The sequence below is a fragment of the Ovis aries genome, chromosome 5, assembly GCF_016772045.2.
Source record: "Ovis aries strain OAR_USU_Benz2616 breed Rambouillet chromosome 5, ARS-UI_Ramb_v3.0, whole genome shotgun sequence".
Taxonomy (NCBI): Eukaryota; Metazoa; Chordata; class Mammalia; order Artiodactyla; family Bovidae; genus Ovis; species Ovis aries.
In genome coordinates, this window is record NC_056058.1 from 105,658,508 (window position 1) to 105,684,199 (window position 25,692).

A 25,692-nucleotide genomic window follows, 5' to 3' on the forward strand; every position below is an offset into this window, starting at 1 on the left:
GTAGATAGATATATCAAAACAAGCATTCTTTTGAATTCTTTATTTAGAAAAAAATGTCTTTGTAGCATCTAAGTATTTAAAGGGTATTCCAGGAACCAACCTCTTTATACACCTGATCGTCCTGCCCATTCTTATCTTTATATCAAAGGCAGCTTTCAGGGGCATAACAGGCCACGATATGGAAAAGTAGGTTGTTTGGCATGAAAGCAGGGAGAGACAGTGTAATTTCTTTGTCTTGGTGGCAGATGGTGGGTTGTGGATAGGGAGGATACCAGGGGTTTATGATCTCACTTTTCATATGTTTTTTTCTGTGTGAATAGGTTGGCAGCCTTAGGACTTAAAATTAATTGGTGAATTTACCTTTCCAGCTTCCTCCTTGAACGTTAAAAAATGGCACTATTGAGCCCTCAGGCAAAAAGAAAACATGGTGAATAGTAAAATCTTGGTTGAAAGTAACCAAGGCCATCATGAGAACCTTTAAATAGGAGGGACTGTAGCTGTATGAAATGCTGAGTAATGCCTTAAAGCAAGAGTCAGCGAGCTTTTTCTGTAAAGAACCAGGTAGTAAGATGGTTAGGCGTTGAGGGCTGTCCACTCTCTGGGCGTCCTCAGCTCCACCAGCACAGCTCAAAAGCATCTGGAAACAGCATGTAAAGGAGTGAGTTCAAGGTTTCCAGTAAAGCTTTATTTGCAAAAGCAGGCGTAGGACTGATTTTGGCCTCTTCAGGCCATAGTTTGCAGGCATGTGCCTTAGAATTTCAGTTATATCACCAAAATTACCACCTTAAAAGTAAAAATCAGGTGAGCTCAGCTCTCTCCTCCACAGTGTAATAAAGCGGATTTTCTCCAGAGTGCTTTCTGGAAACCGATGTTCTGAAGGTCTGTGAAACCTGACTCTGCATCTGTCCTGGCAGGTCACATAATGTCTAGGGAGATTATAGCTGCTGCCCCTTGAACCGGCAAGTTAAAAAGTTCTGTGAAGAGCACTCTTTTATTTCAGAGAACTGGTTTTATGGCCATTAGAGAGCTGTGTTGGTAGAGATATCTGCAAAGGAGAAATGCCAGAGGCCCCAGTACCCTGCAGTGCTGGCAGAGCGTGGCCGTTAAGGAACCTCACCTGAAAAGAGGAATGTCACGTGTTAATCTAAACTGGGACAGCCATACTCTCAGCACTGCCTTGGGCTCAGCTGAAATGCTGGGAGCAAGCTCTTCAGCAGGCGCTGCTTTAGGAAGAAGAGCGCAGCGTCCGAAACGCCAGTGTCCTGGGAGTCGTTTTCGGCTTTCCTGTGTTACATGTTCCTCATCTTTCCTCACAGACTGGCCCATGTCCAGCTTATTACCGAGCCTTTCAGATCCAGTGCTGCGGTCTGTGTGTGTGTGATGGTTCTTGGAAGAAGCCCTCATCACCTCGGTTAGCAGCCAGCGCATTCTCCTGTCGAATCTCCCTTTCCGTGAGAGCCGCCTTTCCTACGTGTGCCCTGCGTGTAGCAGTCAGTATTGGCGGCCTCAGTGTCTGCATCGATCCTTTTCTTCAGGAACGTGTTGACTTACCTCCTATTGTACGAAATCTATTCTGTGTCTCACAGAGCACAAATTAAGTCAGCAGTCATTGACGACTATCATATGAATTTGTACCCGCCTGAGTTTTGATGGCCTGGCCCACAGCCAGAAGTCTAATTAAAGAGAAGAAAAGATGAAAAGTTTATTTTTTAGTAACAACGCTGAACAATGGCATAAATGGACCCTCTACAATAGCTCTCTATAATTTAATACTTGCTTTGATTATGAGCCTATTTTAAATGTGTATGTGAACACAACTAAACCAAACTTCTCTGAAGTAAATTGATATCCTAAAAAACAAGGGTAATGAATTATGCATTTTATATATCACTAGGGACTGGTATCTCTTAATTTAATAACCTTTAAATTTATTTGAGGATAAATTAAGATCTCTACATGATTCAGTGACAGAAAGTCATTAGTGGTATAGCCTTGATGATCCCTTTTCCCTAATGAGAAATTGATAAATTAGTATTCTTGTTTACACAATAATCTCTATGAGTTTGTTTAATGTGATCAGTTCCTGAGAGTCCCATTAATTCTGAAAGAGCAGATAGGATCAGATTTTCATAGCACAAAGTAAGAAACCTTTGAGAAAGAGCTGTTAAGAATAAAACAGTCTTCTATTCTCTTACTAAATGTTGGCTGTAAACAAAATAAAGTGCTTCTATTTATTATTTCCTACTTGTTCTAGACATTTAATGTATCAATATATAGTATCTTTTTAATTCTCAGTATCTTCTAATATAGTTATTATTTTATCCATAAAGAATCTTTGAGTGGCTAGTGTGGGAGTTATATCAAAAAAGGCTATAGAGCTTTTATTTGTTCCTTCAATTCAAAGATCTAGAAGAAAGTCATTCTCGAGGCAGCGTTTGTTCCAGTGGCTCAGAGATGCCACCAGAACCGTCCTCTTCCCTTCACTCTTCCTGCTCTCCGTGGCGACAGCTTCGTCCCAAGGGTGCCAGTCTCTGCGGAGCACATGCTGCCCTGCATACTTCCACTCGCAGAGAAGCTCCTTTCCTGGCACTTGTCTTAAAAAGTTTCTTTCATTCGTCCTTTAGAAGTTATCTCCTGTATCTCAGTGGCCTGAATTAAATAGTGTACCTGCCTCTGAGTCTGGCTTCCCTGGTGGCTCAGATGGTAAAGAGTCTGCCTGCAGTGTGGGAGACCTGGGTTCAATCCCTGGGTTGAGAAGATCCCCTGGAAAAGGGCATGGCAACCCACTCTGGTATTCTTGCCTGGAGAATCCCATGGACAGAGGAGCCTGGCCGCCTACAGTCCTTGAGGTCCCAGAGTTGGACAGGACTGAGCGACCGAGAGCACATCCCTGAATCAGTCACTTGAGAATGGGACTCCACTGATAATTGGGTTAAGCAAGTCTAGGATTGCCTTTAGTGCTGAGACGGAATAAATACTCTCCAAAATGGGAGAAAGGCAGTGAGGTGCGTGAGGAAAAACCAATGTTGTGTGACAGCGAGTCCTTGCCACAACTGTTCCTGGTTTTATATGCAAAATAACTTCAACCAAAATAGGAAGTCACACCAGCGTTTATTGTGTGTACCATGTGCTAGGTAGGCATTTGCTTTGTGGTTTAGATACGTTTTGGTCCTCAAAACCACTTTGAGAAACAAAAGGCATTAATCCTTACGTTGTAAGGAAGGTTAGAGGGGTCGTACCCCAGGTTACACAGCTAATCAGACCTCGATTGGTGAGGCCTAACTATCCACGCTCTTTTCACCATGTGATGCGGTATCATTAGTAAACTAGAAGTTGTTTATAAAAGCATTCTAAGAATTGTCTTAGGAATTCATCACTGAAGAAATCTAGAAAATCATCCGTCCTGTCTTGGCTTAGTATGCAGTATGTCTATATAGAAGTGAGCCTTGGTAAGACAGAGTTAGAGCAGAGGAGTCCCTGCCTCGCTCTACGCGTTTGTGAGCACCACTGTCCTCCTGCAGTGGGCAGGCGGGGTGCTCTAGGCTACACGCGTGCGTCCACATGCAAGCGTGTGCGCACATGTGCCGCATATGTGACTAGTAGGTGGCTCACATGTTCAGAGAGGCTCTTTACAGTGGCACGGTGAAATGACAGAAGATTCTCCAGACAAGAGCACTGGAGGGGCTGCCGTGCTCCCCCTCTAGGAATCTTGCCAGCCCGGGGATCGAGCCTGCATCTCTTATGCTCTTGCGTTGGCAGGCAGGTTCTTTACCACTGGCACCACCTGGGAGGCCTCTGTTGGTCTACAGTCTTATCTGTTAAGAATTGCTCCTTTGCAGATAATTTTTTTTTAATGATGCAGTTTGTAAGGCAGTCCTGTTAATAAGCATCTTATCAAGGTGAGCTCAGAGTTTTAAATGTACCAAGTTTTATTTTGGAATCTAAAGAATTTTATGGCCTCCGTCAGGTGCCATTGATTCAGTGTTATCCTTTTCTAAACATTAATTTTGAGCAAGTACTTGAAAAGCATTGTTCCAACCATTGGAGAGGAGCTAAGGAAGAAATGACTAAAATTAATAAAAAAAATTCATATGTAGATTATCTTCATGGGTAGCTTATAAGCTACATGGAAGTGATTGTTTTTTACATTATTTATTCATTCATCCAAGAGTGCTTATTGAAGTGTTATGTCATGCTAGACATCCTGTGATGTTTGCTGACATTAGCCTGCTGATGAGAGGTGCACTTGTCTTCACTGGGTTTACAGGTTGGGCTGGGGGTAGGGAGGATTAGGTGAAAGTCCATATTTAAAAAGAGCAGGAAGCAGAAGGGAGAGTGCTAAATGTAAGCCAATTTTGGAAAGAAATGTTAGGTTTTCACAGAGCACTGAGGCCATGTCATATGCCACTTTAAGCAAATTCTAGAAGGGTTTCTTTCATTTGAAAGTTATTCCAAATGAGTAAGCAAAATGCTGTGTGGTTTCAAAATTAGAAGGGTGCACTTCTTCTAAACTAGGCCAGGGTATCGATAAATGTATGTAACACTATGTGAGAATATTGGCCCAGGAAGTAACTTGAACTAAATATTGATTTTCAAGTCCATTTTAATAGACATTTTTTGCCTATTAAAGTTGAAAAATTAGTGGCTAATTTTGCTGTTTACTGTTGCATTTAGGTTTTTTTTTTTGTTGTTGTTGTTTTTAAGAAAATTAAGTCAAGCTTGATAGAAGCTATTTCAGTAATGTTCTTAGTAAGAAGTTTGATATTCTCTTTGGAAGAACAGAAAAAAGTAAATAATCTGACACCATTAAGATTACTTTTGAAGCATATAGCTTACTGATTTTGTAAGTAGTCCACCTATATTTGTGTAATGCTTGATTTATGAATGGGGAAAGAGATTAGAAAAAGAACTTTCTAAGGAGAGTTAGGCTGGTGTTTGTTTTCTTGAGACTCTCATTAAAGAAAAAGCCGTTTAATCTTCACCTCTAGGGTTGTCCTATTTAAGGAGGCTAGATCCCTGGTAAAGAGCATCAAAAGCATCAGGAAATGACCATTAAAATGCTAATCCCTCTTGCAAAACTCTGGCTTAATGTCTGAGGCTCTAAGAGACAAGAAAAAGTAGGAATGGCTGTTTTTAGAGAACGTTCATTCAGTATATCTAGACTAGGTTTTGTTTTACTTTGTTTACTAATGCAGTACATTGTAGTGTGCATTAGCAAGGAACAGAAGCCAAGCTTTAACCTTCAATGCCGTGCTGGTAGTGACTGTGGTCCAAGGCTGTCCTGTCTGGTCTGGTAGTCACTGGCCGTATGCAGCACCTGAGCTCTTGAGTTCTGACGTGTGTGCTTCTAAAAGATGAACTGTGAGTTTCACTCAATCTTACATGATTTAAATTTAACAATTTCATTTCCAGTACTGTGATTCAGTTATTGGAAAAATTTATAAGTATAATACTTTTGGAACAACCTAGGTATGTGAATCTATGTTTTTTAATCATGGATTTGATGAAATCTAAATACAGATCAAATATTTCTGATGGAAATTTGCATCTAAATTGAGACATTCCATAAATGTAAAATACACAACATGTTTTAAAGAGTTATGTTGATAAATGTAAAATATTTTCACCATAATTTTATAATAGTGCATGTTGATTTAATAGTATTTTATACATAATGGAACTAAAGAAAAATGTATTACTTCAGTCACTTTCACCTTTTCATTATTGTTACTTTTAAAAATGTGGCTACCAGTGTATTTGAAATTTCTAAAGTGGCTTGCATTAAACTTCTTTTGGAACATGCTGGTTTGAGGAGTTTCTCTCAGATATCACTGGAGTCCATTTGATGCATGAAAATACAGTCTGGCTCAGCAGCTAAATCTTATCAAACTCATAGCCTTTTTTTTTCTGTCCTACTCTTTCATGGTGTTAGTAATCTCAGTTTTTTAAGCAATCACTGAATCTGGTAACTAATTCAATATCATTTACTTTTCTTTTTAACTCATGATAATTATCATCTTTTATCTGGTATTAGAGACTACAGGATTTCTTAGAAAATTTTAGCCAGGCAGATTGGTGAGAAATTATGACCGGGGAAACAAGTATGACTGAATGTTATTATGTGTTGAGTGATATACAGTGTGAAGCCTTGAAGTGCTTACACTGCATCTAAGAGAATGCGCAGTGTCTGCTTTCTAATAGGATGTGTTCTTTTCATATTTTCTTTCATCCTCCTCTTAAATGGGCAGAAAGTATGGTTAAATGTGTAATGCTTTTTGTTCTGGAAGGTGTATCTAATAGGTGATAAATGTGACTTTCATCATGATCTTCTCTTGTTGTTGATTCTTCTAGGAGGTGATTTCCTCACGTTTCTGAGAAAGAGGAAGGATGATATAAAACTCAAACAATTAGTGAAATTTTCATTAGATGTTGCTTCTGGTATGTCCTATCTCGAGAGTAAAAACTGTATACACAGGTAAGGAGAATATTTTAAAAACATTTTCCAGTTCTGTTAATAGGATATTGAAAACTGATGTACTTGCTGTCATAAAGCAATGAATTTTCTTTCACAACATGTATTTCTTGTTGGTTTTCACATTTTGTGTGAAAGTATTCTTTGACATTTTATAGAAACACTTGTTTTCTGTCTTCCTGAGGTAACTCCTTATTAGACAATTATTTACTAATTAAAAATTTATTATAACCATGAATAGCATAGTGATAAGATGTGCCTCCAGCTAATCATATAAGCAGCTATAATCTTATAACTGAATAATATTGTTTCATGTGTTCTTCACCCTTTTCAAAGAAATTACTTATAAAGTTATGGAAAATCTTAATAGTAAAATAATTCATGACTGTGTATGTGGCCAAGGGTAAAAAGATTTTAGCACACTAATTATTTCAAAGGAGATTTTAGCAAACTTGCTTTAATTATATTAAGACCAGCAACTTGGTCTTAATGCTTTATAGATTGTGGTTTTAGTTGCTTATAGCTGAAAGTTTTTTGGTTTTTGGTTTTGTGGTTTTTTTTTTTTGCTAAATGTGATTAAAAATTAAGATCTCTTGCAGGATTCATATCAGAGCCTAAATATGGCTGTGTATATACATGAAATAAGGTTTAGGATTTGATGCAGTTTTTATCTGCTGGAAGCAGCACATGATACTGTTTAAAGTGGGGAGGGTTCATTGTCAGATGAAGCCATTAGGTACTTTAAGCTGGTTGGTTATTGAGATGTATTCTTCCCTCATGTATTTCACCATGTAGCCTTTGACCTAATATTCTGGTGAGGTTGTACAACATAGAACTGCAGCAGAACAAAGTTATATTCACCTGAAATATACATTTATTTGATCTCAATGAACATTTTTTACTTAATGCCCCCCCCAGTTTTGCTTAGTATTCAGTTTTATTCTGAAACTAAAATTATAGCTTATGTTTCAAATATGATTCAACAATCACATGTGTTTTAAAATACATTTCAGTAGGGATATTCAGTTCAGTTCAGTCGCTCAGTCATGTCTGACTCTTTGCGACCCCATGGACTGCAGCACGCCAGGCCTCCTTGTCCATCACCAGCTCCCGGAGTTTACTCCAACTCATGTCTAGTAAGTCAGTGACACCATCCAACCATCTCATAGGGATACTATATTTCTGGAAATTGAGACAATGAAAATTAAGTCACTATCATATTCCTGTTTTACTTTCTATCAATAGTGACTGTATTTACTTTCAATAAATGTAGATCAAATCACAATGTAATACATATTTGAAAAGACTCTAAAAAATTGGTTTTGGACAGGAATTGTGTAATGACTTTGTTACTTTATGTTAAAAGTAACAGGAAAGGATTGCCCTTTAGAGAAAACCTATAATTTTGATCGTTCAGGTGTTAAAGTTACTTTGGGTATCAAATGCTCTACTGTAGTTTTTTATTCTGTCTCAGATTTTTTTTAAACTGCTAGACTATCAGTGACTTTAAACCATAATAAATACCCATTCTTGAAACTGTTGTATTGTCAGTTACCAATAACACTCTTTAATTGCTGGTGTGTTGTGGTTGAGGGAACTGCTGATTCAATTTCTTGCTGCTTTTCAGTGACGGCTTTTCTTGCAGATGGATGACTGTATTTTTTTCAAGTGCTTCTATCATCAGAATTTAAACCATTCCAAATCGCTGACGGCAGTTAACTTTTAAAAATTTATCCCACTTACAAAATCACAACATTATCTGCTATAATTTTTATTTTCTCCTTTTGCTTAAAAATGTTCATGCATTTACAAATTTTTGAAAGTCAGCCCACGCTTGAACACCTAGCTTAGAAGACTGCACCTAGTCCTGTGCCGCTTGCCTGTGGGGAAGGCTCCTGACTGCACGTCCTGAGCGACCGTGCCGAGAGCAGGTTCGACAGACGGGCCTCGGCGACTGGTCGCGGCTGTCTGCGTGGCGCATCAGGAAGGATCCCAGGGCCGGTGACGGAGCCCGTGATTGATGGGTCACATCTGTCAGGGTGCTCACCAGCGTTCGCACAGAACCCCCAGATTGGCCACCTGTCACATAGGATGTCTTTGTCTTTAGTTCATAAATACATTTTGGATATGGTATTTTACTAGCTGTATTATAGCCACATGTAATATTTTTCTGGGCTCACTCTCACTGGTAACCCTCTAAACTATCTACTGTTCTGTTCTTGTTAATCATGATCACTGGATGGATTTTCTGATATCTCTAGCCAGTGGTCTTTTGTTCCTCTTCACACTTACGTAAATGATCTTCTGGATGAATTCAGTATTTTTTTTTTTCATTTTAGTATCTCACCAATACATGGCACTATATTGAGAAAGTAAATCATTCTTTCTGCTGAATATTTCATGAAGTGACTTGTGCTATGAAACTGTGTTCCTCTATGTCTAGTTCTTTGGGAGCAGTAGTAATTGCAGTGGAGTTTTAATTGATTTGCATTTAATAGATATACTCAAGACATGCATTTTTTTCTAAGAAATAAAAAAATATATATTTATGTAGTATAAATATAGCATAAATATATAAATATAACATATATAGTATATACTACAGTGAAGAAGAGTATTTTTCCTCATTGGAGAAATTTTAGTGAGGTATTTCAAAATTCAATTAAAATTTCTAAAGTGTAATTGAAAGTTTCCTTTCAGTTTTTCAAGAAATGAAGAAAGACACCAGGCTCCATTCTTGACATCCCCAAATATATAGAATACACGTCCATAAATTCTAAAGTGTTTGTCCTACAAATCAAAGCAAAATATTAAATATGCTTTAAATTTTATATGAAGTTATAAATTTATAACTGTTCACTGATTAGAGGTCACTGGAATTCAGAACCTGAAAATATTTTTAATTGTGTTTCCCCAAAATAGTATCTTCACTTTGGTGGGGGATGCATTTCTTTACTTTAGCTTCGTTTTTTTTTGTTTTTTTTTTTTTTTTTACCATGAGAAAAGCAGAGCAATGTTTCATTATAGATGAAAAAGTGTGACCCATAAAATGGAAACAAGCAATTGCATAAAGAAATGGCCCGCTTTCGGAAAATGTTCTTGTAATTTCCATTTCACTTGCAGAAGTGCTCCCTTGATACACCAAGTTTCTGATTGAAACCGTTTCTGTTTAGAGTGTTGGATACTCTGTGTTTCAGTTGAGGTGAGATCAACTCCATTTACTTTATGATTATTCAGTAAGCCAATGTGAATTTTTTTCTCTCCCTTTTACTTCATGCAAATGTTTGAAGTACACTGACAAACTTTGAGAGGGGATGTTACTTACAATGGCATTAGATTGCTAGGTGTCACTCTATATAAAAAGTATTAAGCCTAATTATTTTGAATGTTAAGTGGGTTGAGAGTTGACCTTATACTAGATTTAAATGGTAATGGTATTTATGGGTTTACTGTTGATGAGTTCTACTGCAAGGTTTATTTTTATTTGTGTTTATTTTTAAGAACTGGTTTTGGGCTGTGTTCTTTGTCAGGGAAAAGTAAAGGAGGATAAACTCTTGAATGCCATGTATTTGAGTAAAAGACCATACTCTGTTGAGAGTGTTGGAAGCATTTCTTAATTTCATGATATTATATGTCATTGTCAACACCAGAAAAGGTGTTTTGGGGGACTACTATAGAATGTGATTTCTTTTTCTATTTTAAATCTTACACTGATTCCTCTTCATTTTCTATTACTCTACCACAATGATGCTTTTTTGTTATGAAGTAAGATTAACAACTCTACAAATTAAAGTATATAAGACTACAAATATTTTACTTGTCCATTGAGAACAGTGATGTTTCCGGTACTTCATAAACATGGATGGTAGCCTGTTCTGTACCAGGGTGCTGACATGAGAATCATGGTCCCTGCCTTCAGGTGGACATGACAGAAAATAATGCAGAGAATACTCAGTTTAGGGAGAACATGTATAGAATACCACAGGAGCAATATCAAGAGGGTTGATGTGATGTGTCATTGCGGGAGCTATGGCGGGGAGTAACGGGAAAGTTTTGTGGAGGTTATTGTTGAGTAATACTTGATGGATGGGTTTATCACTGAATACAAGGGGAAAGAATATTCTTGCCGAAGGAAAGTTGAAAACAAAGTTTTGTATTTCATGAGAAGGCATGATTTGATCCTGAAGTACAGAGAGTTTGATATTATCAAAATGGGATGTCCAGGGAGCATTGGGCTGGGTCAGATAAACAGGGCCTTTCTTACCCAGGGCCGAGTGATGCCATTTAATTTGGCTAAACCTGGGAATGTCTAGCCTTATGTTCAGATAATTTTAAGATGGTTTAGAGTCTATGGTTTTTAACTGAAACAGGAAGGTAATTTCAAAAGAATTTACAAAACCTTGAAAAACGTATAATCTTGTGAAAAGGTGTGGGTGTGAGACCACTTTTAAGTTTCGATGGAAAAACAAAATAAGAAAAGCTAAGACTGCCAGAAAGGAACATATTACATTTCTCTTGTATGTTCTGGAAGAAGATTATTTCATCTAATGATTTCTGATAGTAGCCTGTATACTTTTTAAGATAAATGTAAGATGTCACATCTTATTTTTGGTTTTTGTGATTTCATGTTTTATGAAGATTTGGTATGATAGTGAGCATTTATGTTTTTCCCTTTCTTGAGAGTTTTTCTTTATTTTTTAAAAATGCGACTGAGTTTTTTCTAAGGTTTTAATGTACTGGAAAAGCATTCTTGTGTATAATGCATCTTCATATTTTCTTTAATCTCTTCTATGTCTCATGATCTGCCATATATTTAATAGGAACAATCTTAAGATCACTTTACAGATTAAGTACTTGAGGCTCAGAAAGATTAAGCAAATGTGTGACTGCGTCCTGACACATTGCTATTCCAGTGTTCTGTTTCAGTCAGCTATTCACAATCGTAACAGCTGACATTTATTGATGACTGAATACTAGGTATTATGCTAATCAGGTGCTTTAGATGCAATATATAGAACATAAACTTCAGGAGGGCAGTAATTTTCAGTTACATTGTTTGCTCTTGGATTCCAAAAGGCTAGAACAGTGCTTGGCACTTAAAGGAGAATGAGTGAGTCCTCAAGACAACAGTAGGCTCTATGTTGGGCCCATTGTAACATGAGGAGAACTGCGGTTAGGAAGGCTGAGTATCTTGCCTAGGATCATATGAGATGAACATGGTGGATCCAGGATGTGGACGCTGGGAATCGGGTTTGAGAGCCCCAACTCTGAATCTACCCTGGACTCACCTACTCTGCACAAGACATGAGTCTTCTGACCAATCAAGAAATTCAGGCCAGAAGGTAGCGTTTGGTGTGATGGCTCAGCTTATGATCAACATCTGGTTTCTTTATGATCACGAGTAAAAACAGAAGAGGATGCTGAAGCCTGTGAAACATAATTTTAGAAAGACATAACAAGATTTTTCTGTTGTTTTTTAATGAACAGTTGCTGAAATGCAGCAGTATTTTGTCATTGCTTCTCCATTTAATCAGAGCTTGAAATTTTGGTTTTTTTTCGTTTTATACACTATTGTTTAGATACCCCCTTCTGCTTTATCTGTTAATTAAAAACACAAGATTAGCATAGAAATGTGATAATCTCAGTTGACTAAGCATTTATGACTGATTTTCTTGTTCTAACATCTGATTACAATTTCAAATATATTAAGCTGTACTTTTATTTTTAGCTTCTAGAACCATTTTGCTACAGTACAAAAAGGAATGCTCAGTAATTTTAAATGTCTCAAAAATATATAGTCCTCTCTACTTTAACCTTTTTTTTTTTAATCTAGTGTGGCTTGATATTCACAAGAACACCTTTCTAAAAATTACTTACCCTGCTACTGTATTCAGTGTCAGAATTTCCTATTGCTAGTTTCATTCATTTTCATTAAGGGATATTTTTTACCTTAAAGCACGTGTATGTTTCCAGGAATGAAAAAGACCTTCTCTTATACTGGAATCAATTAACAAATTGGCTTGAGTTAATATACCAGAGTATCCATCTGCCTTCTGGAAAAACAGAAATGGGGGATTCGGGATAGCAGGTCACAGTAAAAATGAGTTTTGATTTATGGTTACTAGTAGGAAAGATATACCATATGTAGAGTACTCTTCAGGAACTCTGCTCGATCCAGTAAACAGAATAAAAGTCCTCGAGAGGAAGCAGAGAGGTACGTGAGTGGTTTCCTGGTTTAGTGAGGGCTACCCTTGTTTTGTGTTGCATAGAAATGGTAGAAGGAAATTGGCCTGTACCTCATTCTCTGTTATTTCTGATTTTTATTCACTTAATTGCATTAAGTACATTCCTGGCTCAGAATGTCTAAAGTGATCTTTTACTTTCAGTTCAGTTGAGTCACTCAGTCATGTCCGACTCTTTGCGACCCCATGGACTGCAGCACGCCAGGCCTCCCTGTCCATCACCAACTCCTGGAGTTTACTCAAACTCATGTCCATTGAGTCGGTGATGCCATCCAGCCATCTCATCCTCTGTCGTCCCCTTCTCCTCCTGCCTTCACCTTTCCCAGCATCAGGGTCCTTTACTTTAAACAACTGCAAATAGGTGGGTCACCATTTTCTCTTATGGCCTTTCTGATTATGAAGAACAGAAACTGCTGAAGCTAGTTTAAGCAATAGGAAGTGTATTAGAAGAAGATAGAGTTACCTCATGAAACGGAAACGACAGGAGGTCCAGCCAGCTCTGGGCGTCACTGCAGTCAGCACCTGGAAGCAGTCAGGAACCAGAGCATATTCTCTCTCTGCTCACTCGGTCTTGCATTGTTTCTTCTTGCCGTGTTGCTGCTTCATTTCCCTCTTGCTCTGAAGACTGCGTTCCTCTGTCCTGCCTTCCGAGGCCGTTCTGGTGACATCCAGATTACCACCTTCCAAGCCCCACACCTGCGGATAATGAACTAGTCTTTGAGGTCTGGTTTCAGATTCTTGGCAGCAGGAATTGACTGGCCCAGCTTATCTTAAGTGTTTGTGCTGTGCTTAGTCACTCAGTCGTGTCCGACTCTTCCCGACCCCATGGACTGTAGCCCACCAGGCTCCTCTGTCCATGGGGATTCTCCAGGCAGGAACACTGGAGTGAGCTGCCATGCCCTTCTCCAGGGGATCTCCCCCACCCAGGGATCGAACCCAGGTCTCCGACACTGCAGGTGGATTCGTCACCATCTGAGCCACCAGGGAAGCCTGTATTTAGTGTTTATCCCATTTTTAGTCACTAACATGGCTAGACAGAGAAAAGTAGGCAGGAGGGGGTTTACATAGATTTACAGGAGCCAATTACTGTGTTGTTCTCTGTCCATGGAATTTTCCAGGCAAGAATTCTGGAGCGGGTAGCTGTTTCCTTCTCCTGGGGATCTTCCCAGCCCAGGAAGTGAACCTGGTTCTCCCACATTGCAGGTGGATTCTGTATCTGAGCCATTTAGAATGGTATAACACTCAGAGGATAGAGCCTGGGCTAAGCAGGCTTCCAAAGAGAATGGCTGCCATGCGTTCATTGAGTGCTTCCTATTTGGCAAGTACCTTCATTATCTTACTTAGTCCTCATACTTCTGTGGCCATTTATCCCTACTTTAGAGTAGAAAAAATTGGGGCATTGAAGTATAGTAAGTATGTTGTCCAGTGTCGTACAGCTGATGAGTGGGAGATCGGGTCTGGATCAAGTGGATGACAAAGCCGGGACACTAAGCAGAGCACTTCAGCCATGTGCTCGCTGCCGTTTCCTGTTTCCTCCTTTTGTGAATATGATCAGCTGTGTGGGCACCTCTCACAAGGAAACCATTTAACAAACGGGAGTTAGAGAAAGCCTCACTGTGGGGGTGAGAGACTCCTTTATAAGTCTTCGCTCCACCTTTTCCTGGGAGGGTTCATCCCCACACAGTTCCATGGTGCAGGAGAAGGTCCATGCAGTCTCCTTGAACCCTCACTCACAACACATCCATACCACAGATAGGAGATTAAGCCCAGAACCGTGCAGCTGGGTTCGTGACTACCCCAGGAATTTGGGTAACCATCGGTCAAATTAATGTTCCAAACTGAAACCTTGTTTACACTAGAGGAGCTAGCTTTTCTTAATTATCCTGGTCAAGTAGAAATTCTGGCCTTTGAGGAATCCATTAGAACACAGATGACATAGAAACAAGCTTAACCTTCTTGCTTGCTTTTTTATTCTTGTTGTTTTCAGGGGGTTTTTTTCTTTTCTTTTTTCTTTTCTTTTTTGGTTTGTGTCCTGTTCTCTGGCCTCCAAGGCAGGATCAGAGGAATCTATATATGGAACTGGAGAACTCAAGCCTGAGCCATTCACTGGACATGACTCACCTCACTAATACTGAGAATTACTAGAGGCTTTGTCCAATAGACTTCCCTGGTGGCTTAGACGGTAAAGCGTCTGCCTACAATGCGGGAGACCCAGGTTCAATCCCTGGGTTGGGAAGATCTCCTGGAGGAGGAAATGGCATCCCACTCCAGTATTCTTGCCTGGAAAATCCCATGGATGGAGGAGCCTAGTGGGCTATAGTACAAAGGGTGGCAAAGAGTCGGACACAACTGAGCAACTTCACTTTCACTTTGTCCAATTATTATCCTTAATTTTTTTAATCTGATAAAATACAGAAGCTTTTTCAAGTGTCGCTGTGCCAGTCTGATTGTCTCCTGTCGCATTGCCAACTGGTCTGCAAGCTTTCAGAGCCATTTAACAGCTTCAGCACGGTGGTTAAGACCACAGGTTTGGCGCTGGAATGCTCAGAGTTTGAATCCTGGCTCTACAGCACATCAGCTGTGCGACTTTGGACCCCTACCCCGCCCCACCCTTGCATTCCCTGTAACCTTTACCCTGCTGTGTTTTTCATCAGTCCTTACGTGACCTGATGCTCACCTGTGTCTGCACAGGCACCTACACGTGTGTAAGTGCGTGAGTGAGTATCACAGTGGACCTGTAGGTGTCTGTGTCTGTGCTCAGTCTCTCAGTCATGTCCAACTCTTTGTGACCCCATGTAGCCTGCCAGGCTCCCCTGTCCACGCGACTTCCCAGGCAGGAACACTGGAGTGGGTGGCCATTTCCTCCTCCAGGGGATCTTCACGACCCAGGGATCCAACCCATGTCTCCTGAGTCTCCTGCGTTGGCAAGTGGATTCTTTACCACTGAGCCACAGGGAAGGCCACATAGACATAGATAAATCAAGTGAATACTGGTTTACTTTTTATTTTCTACGTCAGCTAGAGTGTAAGCTCCATGAGGATACAGGCTGTTGCCTTGTTCGGTCCTTGATGCAGAGAATAGTTACCAGCATCTAGTTTTGGTGTTCAGTAAAAGTTTGTTGAATGGATGATGATTAAAGTTACTGTACTTCTGTCTCTTCTGATATAAAATGAAGACAACAATGACATACTGATTAGTGTTAGGGCAAGGCTACTTGAGTAGGAAAGGGGTCTCTCTAGGACCTCCAATAAGAAACATGCCCCCAGGCTTTCCAGAGGTCACAGCTTAGCAGAAAGAGACCACCACATCTGTGCCATTGGATGGATATACTGATTAGACTCGGTTGTCTGTTTAGCCAAGCGTACAGGAACTTTGGAAAAGGGTGGCCACGTGAAGCAAAGCAAATGCGGACTCTCAGTTCACCTCACCATGGCTTCCAGAGTTTCTAATGATGGCACAGCCCGCACAGGACAGGGCCTTACTGACTCTGAGCAGCTCATTTTCTTGCTGATGCCATGATGTGGAGCTTACGGCACCGTTCACGGAGTCCTTATCCATCTGTGTGATTTTGCTTAGTGTGACGCTTTAAACATTGGGCTCCATTGGTTCTTGTTGTTGTCAACAGGCTACCTCCTCCTCACCCTGAGGAAAAAACGAAATGAAAGCCTAGGTATCTCCAGTCAGGTACCTCTGCCTCCAGCCCTTTTCTCCACAACTTGCTGCCTTGCTCTCATGACCCTTTTAGCTACGTGTTTCCAGCCTGGATGTGTTTGTGCCAGACACTCGTCTAGATACTGTGGCTAGTGCAGTACGGGGGAGGGTGACACTTTTCCCTCCCCGCTCCCAGGTTCTTGACTGAGACCTCCCGTAATGGAAGACACAGTAACAGGAGAATAGCTGAAGTGGAATAACAAGCCCACCTCCTGTATGTGTGGGATAACTGAGCACCTCCCCCAGATAGCCCAGGCCACCACCTTAAGTACCATCTCCAGCTAAAGACAAAAGGGAGATGCTGGGATGAAGGGAGACCCGTTATGTGAAGTTACCAGGAAGAGCAGTCAACAAGGGCACGGCAGGTATGCAGACTTTTTAAGATCCATCTTCTCCGTTGGTAAGAATTTCCAGAGATTTAGTTGCTCCTTTGTTCCTGGTACAGACGGGGAGACGCGGAGTGACGCGGACATTCCTGGGTCATGCCCGACTCTTTGCGAACCCGTGAACTATACAGTCCGTGGAATTCTCCAGGCCAGAATACTAGAGTGCGTAGCTGTTCCCTTCTGCAGGGGATCTTCCCAACCCAGGGATCGAACCCAGGTCTCCCACATTGCAGGCGGATTCTTTATCAGCTGAGCCATAAGGGAAGCCGAGACGAACACTTACAAATGGAAATTTCCCTTCTAAATGTAAACACCTCTTACAAAATGGTAACTACTTAGTTTTCAGAGCTGCTTCTGTGTCTGCTCAAATAATCAGCTCAAAATAATCTCAAAGTGTAAAAGGCATATTCTGGGGTGGCAAATTTTGCTCCTTTCAGTGGTGAATAAACAAAACCCTCCCTTTATGGAGCTCACAAAAGTGAGGGGGAGCAGAAAATAAACACATTTGAAAAAGAATAAGCAAGTGAATATACAATATTCTACATGCTGATAAATGTTATAGGGAGTCATAAAATAGGATAAAAGGGAATGGGAAGGTGGGGCAGGCACTGTTTCATAGTCTGTAAGAGAAGACCCAGAAGAGAGAGAGGGGTGAGCCCTGTGACTATCAGTGAGAAGAACCCCCATAGCTGTGGGTGTAGCAGGCACAGACGGCCCTGAGACAGGCGCACGCCAGGTGTGTCCAAAGAATCCAGCGAGGGCGGCAGGAAGTGGGGTTAGAGGGTGCTGCAGCCAGATCAGGCAGCTCTGGCAAATCACTGAGACGCTTTGCTTTTAGTCTTCGTGAGATGGGGGCCGTTGAGGACTGACTTGGTCTGTCCCAGGTTTTGAAAGGATTAGTTAGAATTCTGTTTCAGAAATAAACTCTCAGGGGACAAGTGCAGAAACGAGAAGACAAATGAGAGAGCTGTTGCAGTAATGGAAATTAGAGACACTGGGGAAGGTAGTGGTGGAGGGCAAGAGGCGTGGCCTGTTCCGGGGGAATGGTGAAGGCAGAGCCGGCAGGATTTGCTGCTTGTTATATTAGACATCGGTTTCCCTGGTAGCTCAGCTGGGAAAGAATTGGTCTTCAATGCAGGAGACCCAGTTCAGCTCCTGGGTTGGGAAGATCCCCTAATTAGGGGATAGGCTACCCACTCCAGTTTACTTGGCCTTTCCTGTTGGTTCAGATGGTAAAGAATCCACCTGCAATGCGGGAGACCTGGATTTGATCCCTGGGTGGGGGAGATCCCCTGGAGGAGGGCATGGCAACCCACTCCAGTATTCTTGCCGGGAGAATACCATGGACAGAGGAGCCTGGCGGGCTACAGTCCATGGGATCGCAAAGAGTCAGACGTGACTAAGCACACAGCACATATTAGACATTACATGTAAGTGAAATACAGAGTGAAAGATGACTTCATGTCTTTACAGACATCAAACGATGATCCACCTGTATTATCTTCCTCATAAATTCAGGTGCCTGTAAGACACTCTCCAATGCTTTATTTCCTGTAATTCCAGAAATTCAAATATGAATCTTTCAAACTATAATGAGCCAAATAAACACATAGCTCGTAGTTTTTTTCTACCGGGAGCTTCCTAAACACTGCGAACTGTGCCAGTGACAGAGCCAAGAGGATGCAGACTGCCACTCCTGGCATCCTCACTTTCCCACACTGACTATATTTCTTCTGATGAAAGACAATAAGGGAATGTAACCTCAAGAGCTCATCTGCAGTTTTCCCATTTAATTGGACGTATGTTTTCCAAATAAGATGCAGATCTTTAAGAAGGGTATCCTATGTCAGATCGTATCCTACATCACAGACCCACTGATTTAAAGAGATAATTAAAATTAAATGTATGCAGACTTTATAGAGGGTTACATTTTCACCAGGTTTCTGATTTTATGACTTATAAATCAAAATAATTGTTATTTACCAAACCCAGTAACTCGGCAGTGTTGCTCATTAATGATGCCAGTGTTTCCTGTCTGATTCTTGGAGATTTGATGTCGTCTGTTGAACTACAGTGACGCAAGGGCAAAGATGTCATTCATCTGCTATTTCTTTAGTAAACAGAGGGCATTTCCTTCTAACGCAAGGTTATGACTTCTATTGGAATTAATATTACGTTTTTATGAAATAGAGATAGTAGTATCTGTTTGTGGCCTATGGACAGAATCCTGGCTGGCTACAGTCCATAGGGTCACAAAGAGTCAGACACAACTGAAGTGACTTAACAGACACTCACACACTTACTTATACTTCATATGAATAGATATTCTTATTACTATAGAAAAGAAACACTTGCCTATTTTGTGTTCTCAAACTGACTCTTTAATGCTGGACCTTTTTTATTGCGTAGTTTGATTTCCTTTTTTTGCAGGGAAGGAAATAGTGCAAATTTTCTGTGCACATTTTTCACAGGGTGCTTTTCAAGTGGTAGAAGTGTGATAAATATCTGCTGTGTGAATGAATGAATATGTGGATAAATTAATGAATAAATGAAATAGGCCTCTAATTGGCTGTACAAAGTACCGATCAAATGCTATTAGATGACTAAGGACTTTCTGGGAAAATAATCCTGAATTGTTTCACCCTTAAATGTTAATCTTCTATTTTTATCTTCCACTGATTGATTTCTTTAAATGGCATAAATGAAGAAGTAATTATTGTCATATGAACCAGTATGTGTCGTGCAAACAGACCAAAATTCCTTTTTGCTGTGAGTCAGAATGAAGGTTTTAGGATGCTAAGAGCATCTTCTTGACTTGTGTGAATGTGAACGTCTCAGAAATTCAGTGAGACAGTATCAGGGCTCTTCTCCGGATGCTGTCATCCTACAGGAGTCGCGGAAGGTGGCCACTGTCCTGTTTCAGTCCACTTTCCTCTAACAGTAGTTGTTTGTTACCCTGACTCTGTCCTGTTGCAGACAATGATCAGACTTCAGAAAGCACCAGTAGTTCATGACATGCTGGAAAGTGTTAGCTTTTAACAGTGTGCTTCAGAATAATTGGGCAGCAAACATCAGATGTGTTGTTACGTGTGAGAGAGTCATTAGGCATGTACTGCTTTCACCCCTCTCCCTTAGGCGCCCTCTGCCCGTTCACTGTGTAAATCACTGGAGAATGTGAATGGTGCGGCTAGAATAGTGCTGAGGGAGGTGGTTCCTGTAAGACTGTTTATAATGAGTAACTTTAATTCTCAGGGAGCAATATTTCTCCCTTCATCCTTAAAATTCCCATTATGCTGCTTTAAAATTAGGAGTCTATTTACACATAAAGTAATGACGGAATAAAATTGAAATAATTATGTCTGCTATTTGAGCTGTTTTAAAACCCAAGGCAGGACATAAACATATGGCATGATATACAAAGAATCTGTAAACCTCTTTGTAACTAAATGAAAGCATAATTGGTATGTAATTTAAAAATTTATTTTTTATCATATTGTGCCATACTATAAATATTTGACTGTTTTTTCAAATATATATTATCTAAAGGAAAGAAAATTATAATTTTCATATCCTATTTATACTTAAATGTGTGTCCTAGTAGAAACAATTATTGGAGTTTCTATATTTTTGCTTTATGATATCATGTAAACATGCCTGGTGAAATTCCTCAATTTATTCATAATTTCCAAAGCCTCTCCATATCCACACACTAAATTAATCAGAAACCTTGTATTGAATACCTTCTTTGTATAAGTTTTCTGTTTAATCATGCTCCCTGCTCTGAAGGAAAATGAGAAAATTAAAGATATTTGATAATTTGATAAAGTGCATTGGGGAAAGGGTGTGGACGAGACACAATAATAGGACTTCCAAAGGCCTTTTATAGGAGGATTCAGAAAGTAGCATACAGTGGTCTAAACTGCAGGAGCCACCCCATAAATATTGGGGTAAATTATTGAATTTCTTTTATGTGACCAGGTGTATTAAAAATAAGCTTGATTCCCAAGAGATTTGCAAACTGACATTTGACTGTATTTAGCAGAACTTAGAAATGTTTTGGACGGTGGAGCCTGGTAGGCTGCTGTCTATGGGGTCGCACAGAGTCGGACACGACTGACGTGACTTAGCAGCAGCAGCAGCAGCAGCAGAAATGTTTTACTCCCCCCTGCTTAAATTAATTGAAGAATACTTTATCCACTTACTTTGTAAGTATCTGGGTATTGAAAAGCAGGCACAGGGCAAGTGTTCCACAATGTTAGCTCAACTGAAGTCATCGCATGTTTACTTAAGTACTTTCTATGTGTAAGCACATTGTTGGTGTTCGGAATGCATAAGTTGAGCCAATCAGGTAGGGCCTCTGTCCTCCAGGAGCTTCAGATCTAGTGCCTGGCTAGACAGCAGGTAGCAATGCAGACAGTCATGTAAGAACTGCAGAGTGGGATGTGATCCTGTCCTGGGGCCACGGAAGGCATCTTGGAAGAAATGACGTTTCGCCCAAAAGATAAACAACTAAAGGAAGATGGGGGAGAAGAGAAGAAATAGGCAGCTGGGGGCGGGTGGCTTGGAGGCTGGAAGCAGAATGGCCTTTCAGGGCAGTGAGAGGCAGCCAGACTGTGAGTAGGTGAAATGCCAGGTTGAGATGAGACTGGAGCGGTGGCAGGGGCAGGCCCTGTGAGGCGGGCCCTCACAGGGAGGTTTGTGCAGAGTCTGAGAGCAGGGGAAGCCACTGTGGGTATTCGGTAGGAGAGATCCCACGCGTGTTCCATGCAGGGTGCTCTGGCTGTGGTGTGGAGAGTCAGTGGAGGGAAGGGACGCTTTCAAGGAAGCCAGCATCAGGGCGTCTTCCATGTTTCTTGCTTGTCCGGGTGGATGACAGGTCTCTCTTCTTGAAATCCTGGAAGATGAGCAGGGTATTTCTGTTTGGTTGGTTAGGGGTTTGGGGGAGGAGGGATGGGCCGGGATTGTGGATGACAAAGGGAGTTTATTTTGAGGCGTGTGAATCTGACGTGCCTGTGAGGTATTTGTGAAGCCGCTGGAAAGGCAGGTGAGTGTTTAAAAGTAGAACTGAAGAAAAAGGTCTGATGTGGAGCTAACAATGCGGAAATGATGAAAGCAAAATGAATGAATTAAATGGATTTGTGAATCGGTGAAACTTTGAATTACTCATGAATGAATGAAAGAAACATTTTTGAGTGTAAGAATCTATCTGACTTCTTAAACTATATATTTGTAATATATATATAAGCTGTCAGGTCATTTTTCCTCTAGGGTTTTTAAGTTCAGTGATAATTTTATTTATTTTGACCGTGCGGGGTCCTTTTTGTTGTGCAGAGGCTATCTGGTTGCAGTGAGTGGGCCCCCTCCGATGCCATGGCGGGCCTCTCATGGTGGCCTCTTGCACTGTGGGCCGCGGGCACTAGGCTGCACTAGCTGTGGCGGATGTGCTCAGCTGCTCCACAGCACGTGGCATCTTCCCAGACCAGGGATCAAACCCACATCCCCTGCATTGGCGGGAGGATTCTTATCCGTTGTACCGACAGAAAAGTCCCCTTAGCTTTTGTATTATTAAGTGAGGAGGCAATTTCAATATTACTTTTGACTTTTGATAGTAGTATCCAATGTTTGTCATTTCTAGTACTATTAATCTAGTTTGACAATAAAAATAATTCTAGAATAATGTTTATTTAGCTTATTTGCTTACTTAAAGATTCACTTTGATAGTTAAGTGTTTCCTTTAAAAATCTTAATACACATTATTTCATCTTGGATAATTTCATAGTACCACAAATAACAGTGACAACTGGAAAATGTGAAATGGGAAACGTATTTATTTTCATTGTACTCAGAAATGTCCCTAATGCTATACAAATCAGTCAAAAGATTTTTATAAAAGCACCATTCACAGAAAGAAACCTATTTCCTTTGGAGAGTTTTTTCCTCTGGGAAGAAATCCAAGAGCATAACTGACTTTGCTTCTTGGGAGTCCTGCTATCTGGCCAGTAGAGCTCACTGTAACGTTTGAAACAATGCAGCAGTGAGCAATGTGAACACAGATTATAGCTTTGTGAAAGTGAAAGTCGGTCAGTCGTGTCGGCTCTGTGTGACCCCATGGACTCAACAGTCCACGGGATTCTCCAGGCCAGAATACTGGAGTGGGTAGCCTTTCCCTTCTCCAGGGGATCTTCCCAACCCAGGGGTCGAACCCAGGTCTTCCGTATTGCAGGCAGATTCTTTGCCAGCTGAGCCACCAGGGAAGCTCTGTACTATTCTTAAGTGACTGGGACTTAACAATGGCAACACAGAAACTGTCTCTTGTTATTTTCACATCTCAAGACATGTATATTGGTTTACCTAAAATAAAGACATTTCCCTAGTTCTTCTATGACTAAAAAAAGTAAATTTAAAGAGAAATTATCTTCTGAAAAAGGTGTATTATATCTAGATTTTCTCCCTCTGTTAAGGGAGGGGTAATACCTACTTCACAGTCAGCACCATAAGGTTAAGAGATAAGCCTTTGAGTAGTGACAATTCAGATGATACGTGGTGGTAAAATGAATGTCCAGTCACAGAGGAAGATGGAGTTGTTCACCAAATCTCTTTAGAAAATGAAAGAAAACAAAGATCGATGAAAAAGTAGATGGGTTACAATTGTCAGCAAAAAGGTTTGGATGAGGTAAAAGCAGACGGTGACCCTGTTCTGCGTTTGGAGCGTGTCTCTGTGTAGCCACAGTAAAGGACAGAGTTGCGTCCTCAGCCACAGTGGTCAGAGGTCGAGTTTCCTGTTGGCAGTGGCCCTCTCAGTGGGCCTCCCGTGGGCTGCTCCAGACTGACTGCTGAGCAAGGTCACTGCTCAGAGCTGTTTGACTGCAGATTTTCATATTTACTTTTTTCAAGGCTTTATTTATTTAGAAGAAACATACTAAAGGAAAAAAAAAGGTTTTATGTGATAGCTGTTAGTTTTCATTACAAACGAGAGGAACTAGCTTTTCCCCCATTGTGTTTCATAGCTCCCTGTTTTAGAGCTGAATTGAAGCCATTCCAATCCTAATATCCAGTATATCGGTATTGCTGAAAAAGGACTGTCCCCTGCAGCAGGGCCCGGCGCGCGTTCCTCCTGTCCGTCCCCACGCCGACTGTGCCCGGCCCGGGGAGCAGACAGGCAGCTCTCTGATCCGAGGTCTCAGATACGCTGCTTCCCCTCCACAGCATGAAACCTGCACATTTTTGCAGAAATCTGTGCCCATTTCATCATCTGCCTGTCTTTCCCGATCCATCTGCCTGTCCAACTGTCTTTTCCAGTGCCAGAAAACATGGTCGTGCTCTAGAATCCCCTGGATTTTGAAACGAGATAAGAATAGATTTCTGTCGCTGCTGAACCGAAAGCCAGCCCGGCGGCCCTGGAGCGCTCTCCCGGGATCCTTGTCTCCCGGGATCCTTGTCTCCCGGGATCCTTGTCCGCAGTTGCAGGGTTAACCCTGGGCCGGGGGCGGGGGCGGGGCCTTTTGTGTCATTGCTGGACGGAAGAGTGGTTCGCTCCTGCCTGCCGGAGCTTGGTCTGCTCTAGCTTCTTCTGCAGGTGTGCCTATGACTTGGACGTACCAGGAGCCCTCAACTGCAGGAGGAAAGGGAACCCCCCCAAAAGTGTATTTTACATCTTTTTCTCACATTTCTTAAAGTTAAGAAACGCGAGAAACGGGAAATTTCAGGAAGCTTTCTTTTAATGTAGTTTTTATTTAGTTAGTTGTTTTTAGCCGTGCTGGGGCTTCATTGTTGACGAGGAGAAGCGCAGGCCCTTTTCCCAGCTGCTGAGAGCGAGTGCTGCTCTAGGTGTGCTGCGTAGGCTTCCCGCTGCAGTGCCTTCTCTAGCTGGAGAGCGCAGGCCCTAGGGCGCAAGGCCCTCGGTGGCTGTGGCCCCAGCCTCTAGAGCACTGGCTCAATAAGTGTGGTGTGGTGATTAGTTGCTTCAAGGCACGTGGGATCTTCCTGGACCAGGGACTGAACGGCTGTCTCCTGCATTGACTTCCCCAGGGGGCTTCCCTGGTAGCTCAGCTGGTGAAGAATCTGCCTGCAATGCAGGAGATCCTGGTTGGATTCCTGGGTCTGGAAGATCCACTGGAGAAGGGATAGGCTACCCTCTCCAGGATTCTTGGGCTGCCCTAGAGAAGGGAAAGCCTACCCATTCCAGTATTCTTGGGCTTCCCTGGTGTCTCAGATGGTAAAGAATCTGCCTGCAGTGCAGGAGACCTGGGTTTGATCCCTGGGTCAGGACGAGATCCCCTAGAGAAGCGAAAGGCTCTACCCTCCCCCAGCATACTGGCCTGGAGAGTTCTATGGACAGAGGAGCCTGGCAGGCTGCAGTCCGTGGGGTCTCAAAGAGTCGGACACGACTGAGCGACTTTCACCTCACTCCTGCATCGGCAGGTGGATTCTTTACCACTGAGCCACCAGGGAAGTCCCAGGAAACTTCTCCTATTACAAGATGAGAGGGTTTAGAACCACTGCTTTCAAACACCATCTGTTGAAGGAAATCTCTTTTTACCTATTGGGGCATCAGAAGTTCACTTAAATTTTTTATTCTGAAGCCCTGCTCTTGGAATTACTCACTTCTTCATCCGAAGTTGTTTAAATATGGTTGCTTTAAACTTACATGCACAGCAGACTGTGACTGTCTTGAGGGGTGAAACTGGGCTTCATTCATGTTAAGGCCTTACTCCCAACAGTAGCACAGTGCCTGCCACATAGGACAGCTGAGTAATGTGTGTATTAAAGAATCTAATGTAGATTATTAGTTAAGAATCTTAAAATTTTTACACCACAAAATATATTCAGTTTTTTAAAATACTATTTTATAATGATAAAAAAGTAAATTTCCCTCATAGT

At 41.4% G+C, this 25,692-nt stretch overlaps 1 protein-coding gene and 1 non-coding gene across 12 annotated transcripts in view; both read left to right on the top strand.

Annotated features, from left to right (window-relative positions):
- FER (FER tyrosine kinase) overlaps positions 1-25,692 on the top strand; it is a 456,675-nt gene that overhangs the window by 344,215 nt on the left and 86,768 nt on the right. For all 11 annotated transcript variants that reach the window (XM_042251005.2, XM_060416072.1, XM_060416073.1 and 8 more), the window contains one exon: positions 6,352-6,475. In XM_042251005.2, the coding sequence (XP_042106939.1) occupies positions 6,352-6,475 (124 nt within the window). The remainder of the gene's footprint in view (positions 1-6,351; positions 6,476-25,692) is intronic.
- TRNAC-ACA (transfer RNA cysteine (anticodon ACA)) lies at positions 14,879-14,950 on the top strand. The gene has a single exon. It is a non-coding gene; the product is annotated as a tRNA-Cys (tRNA).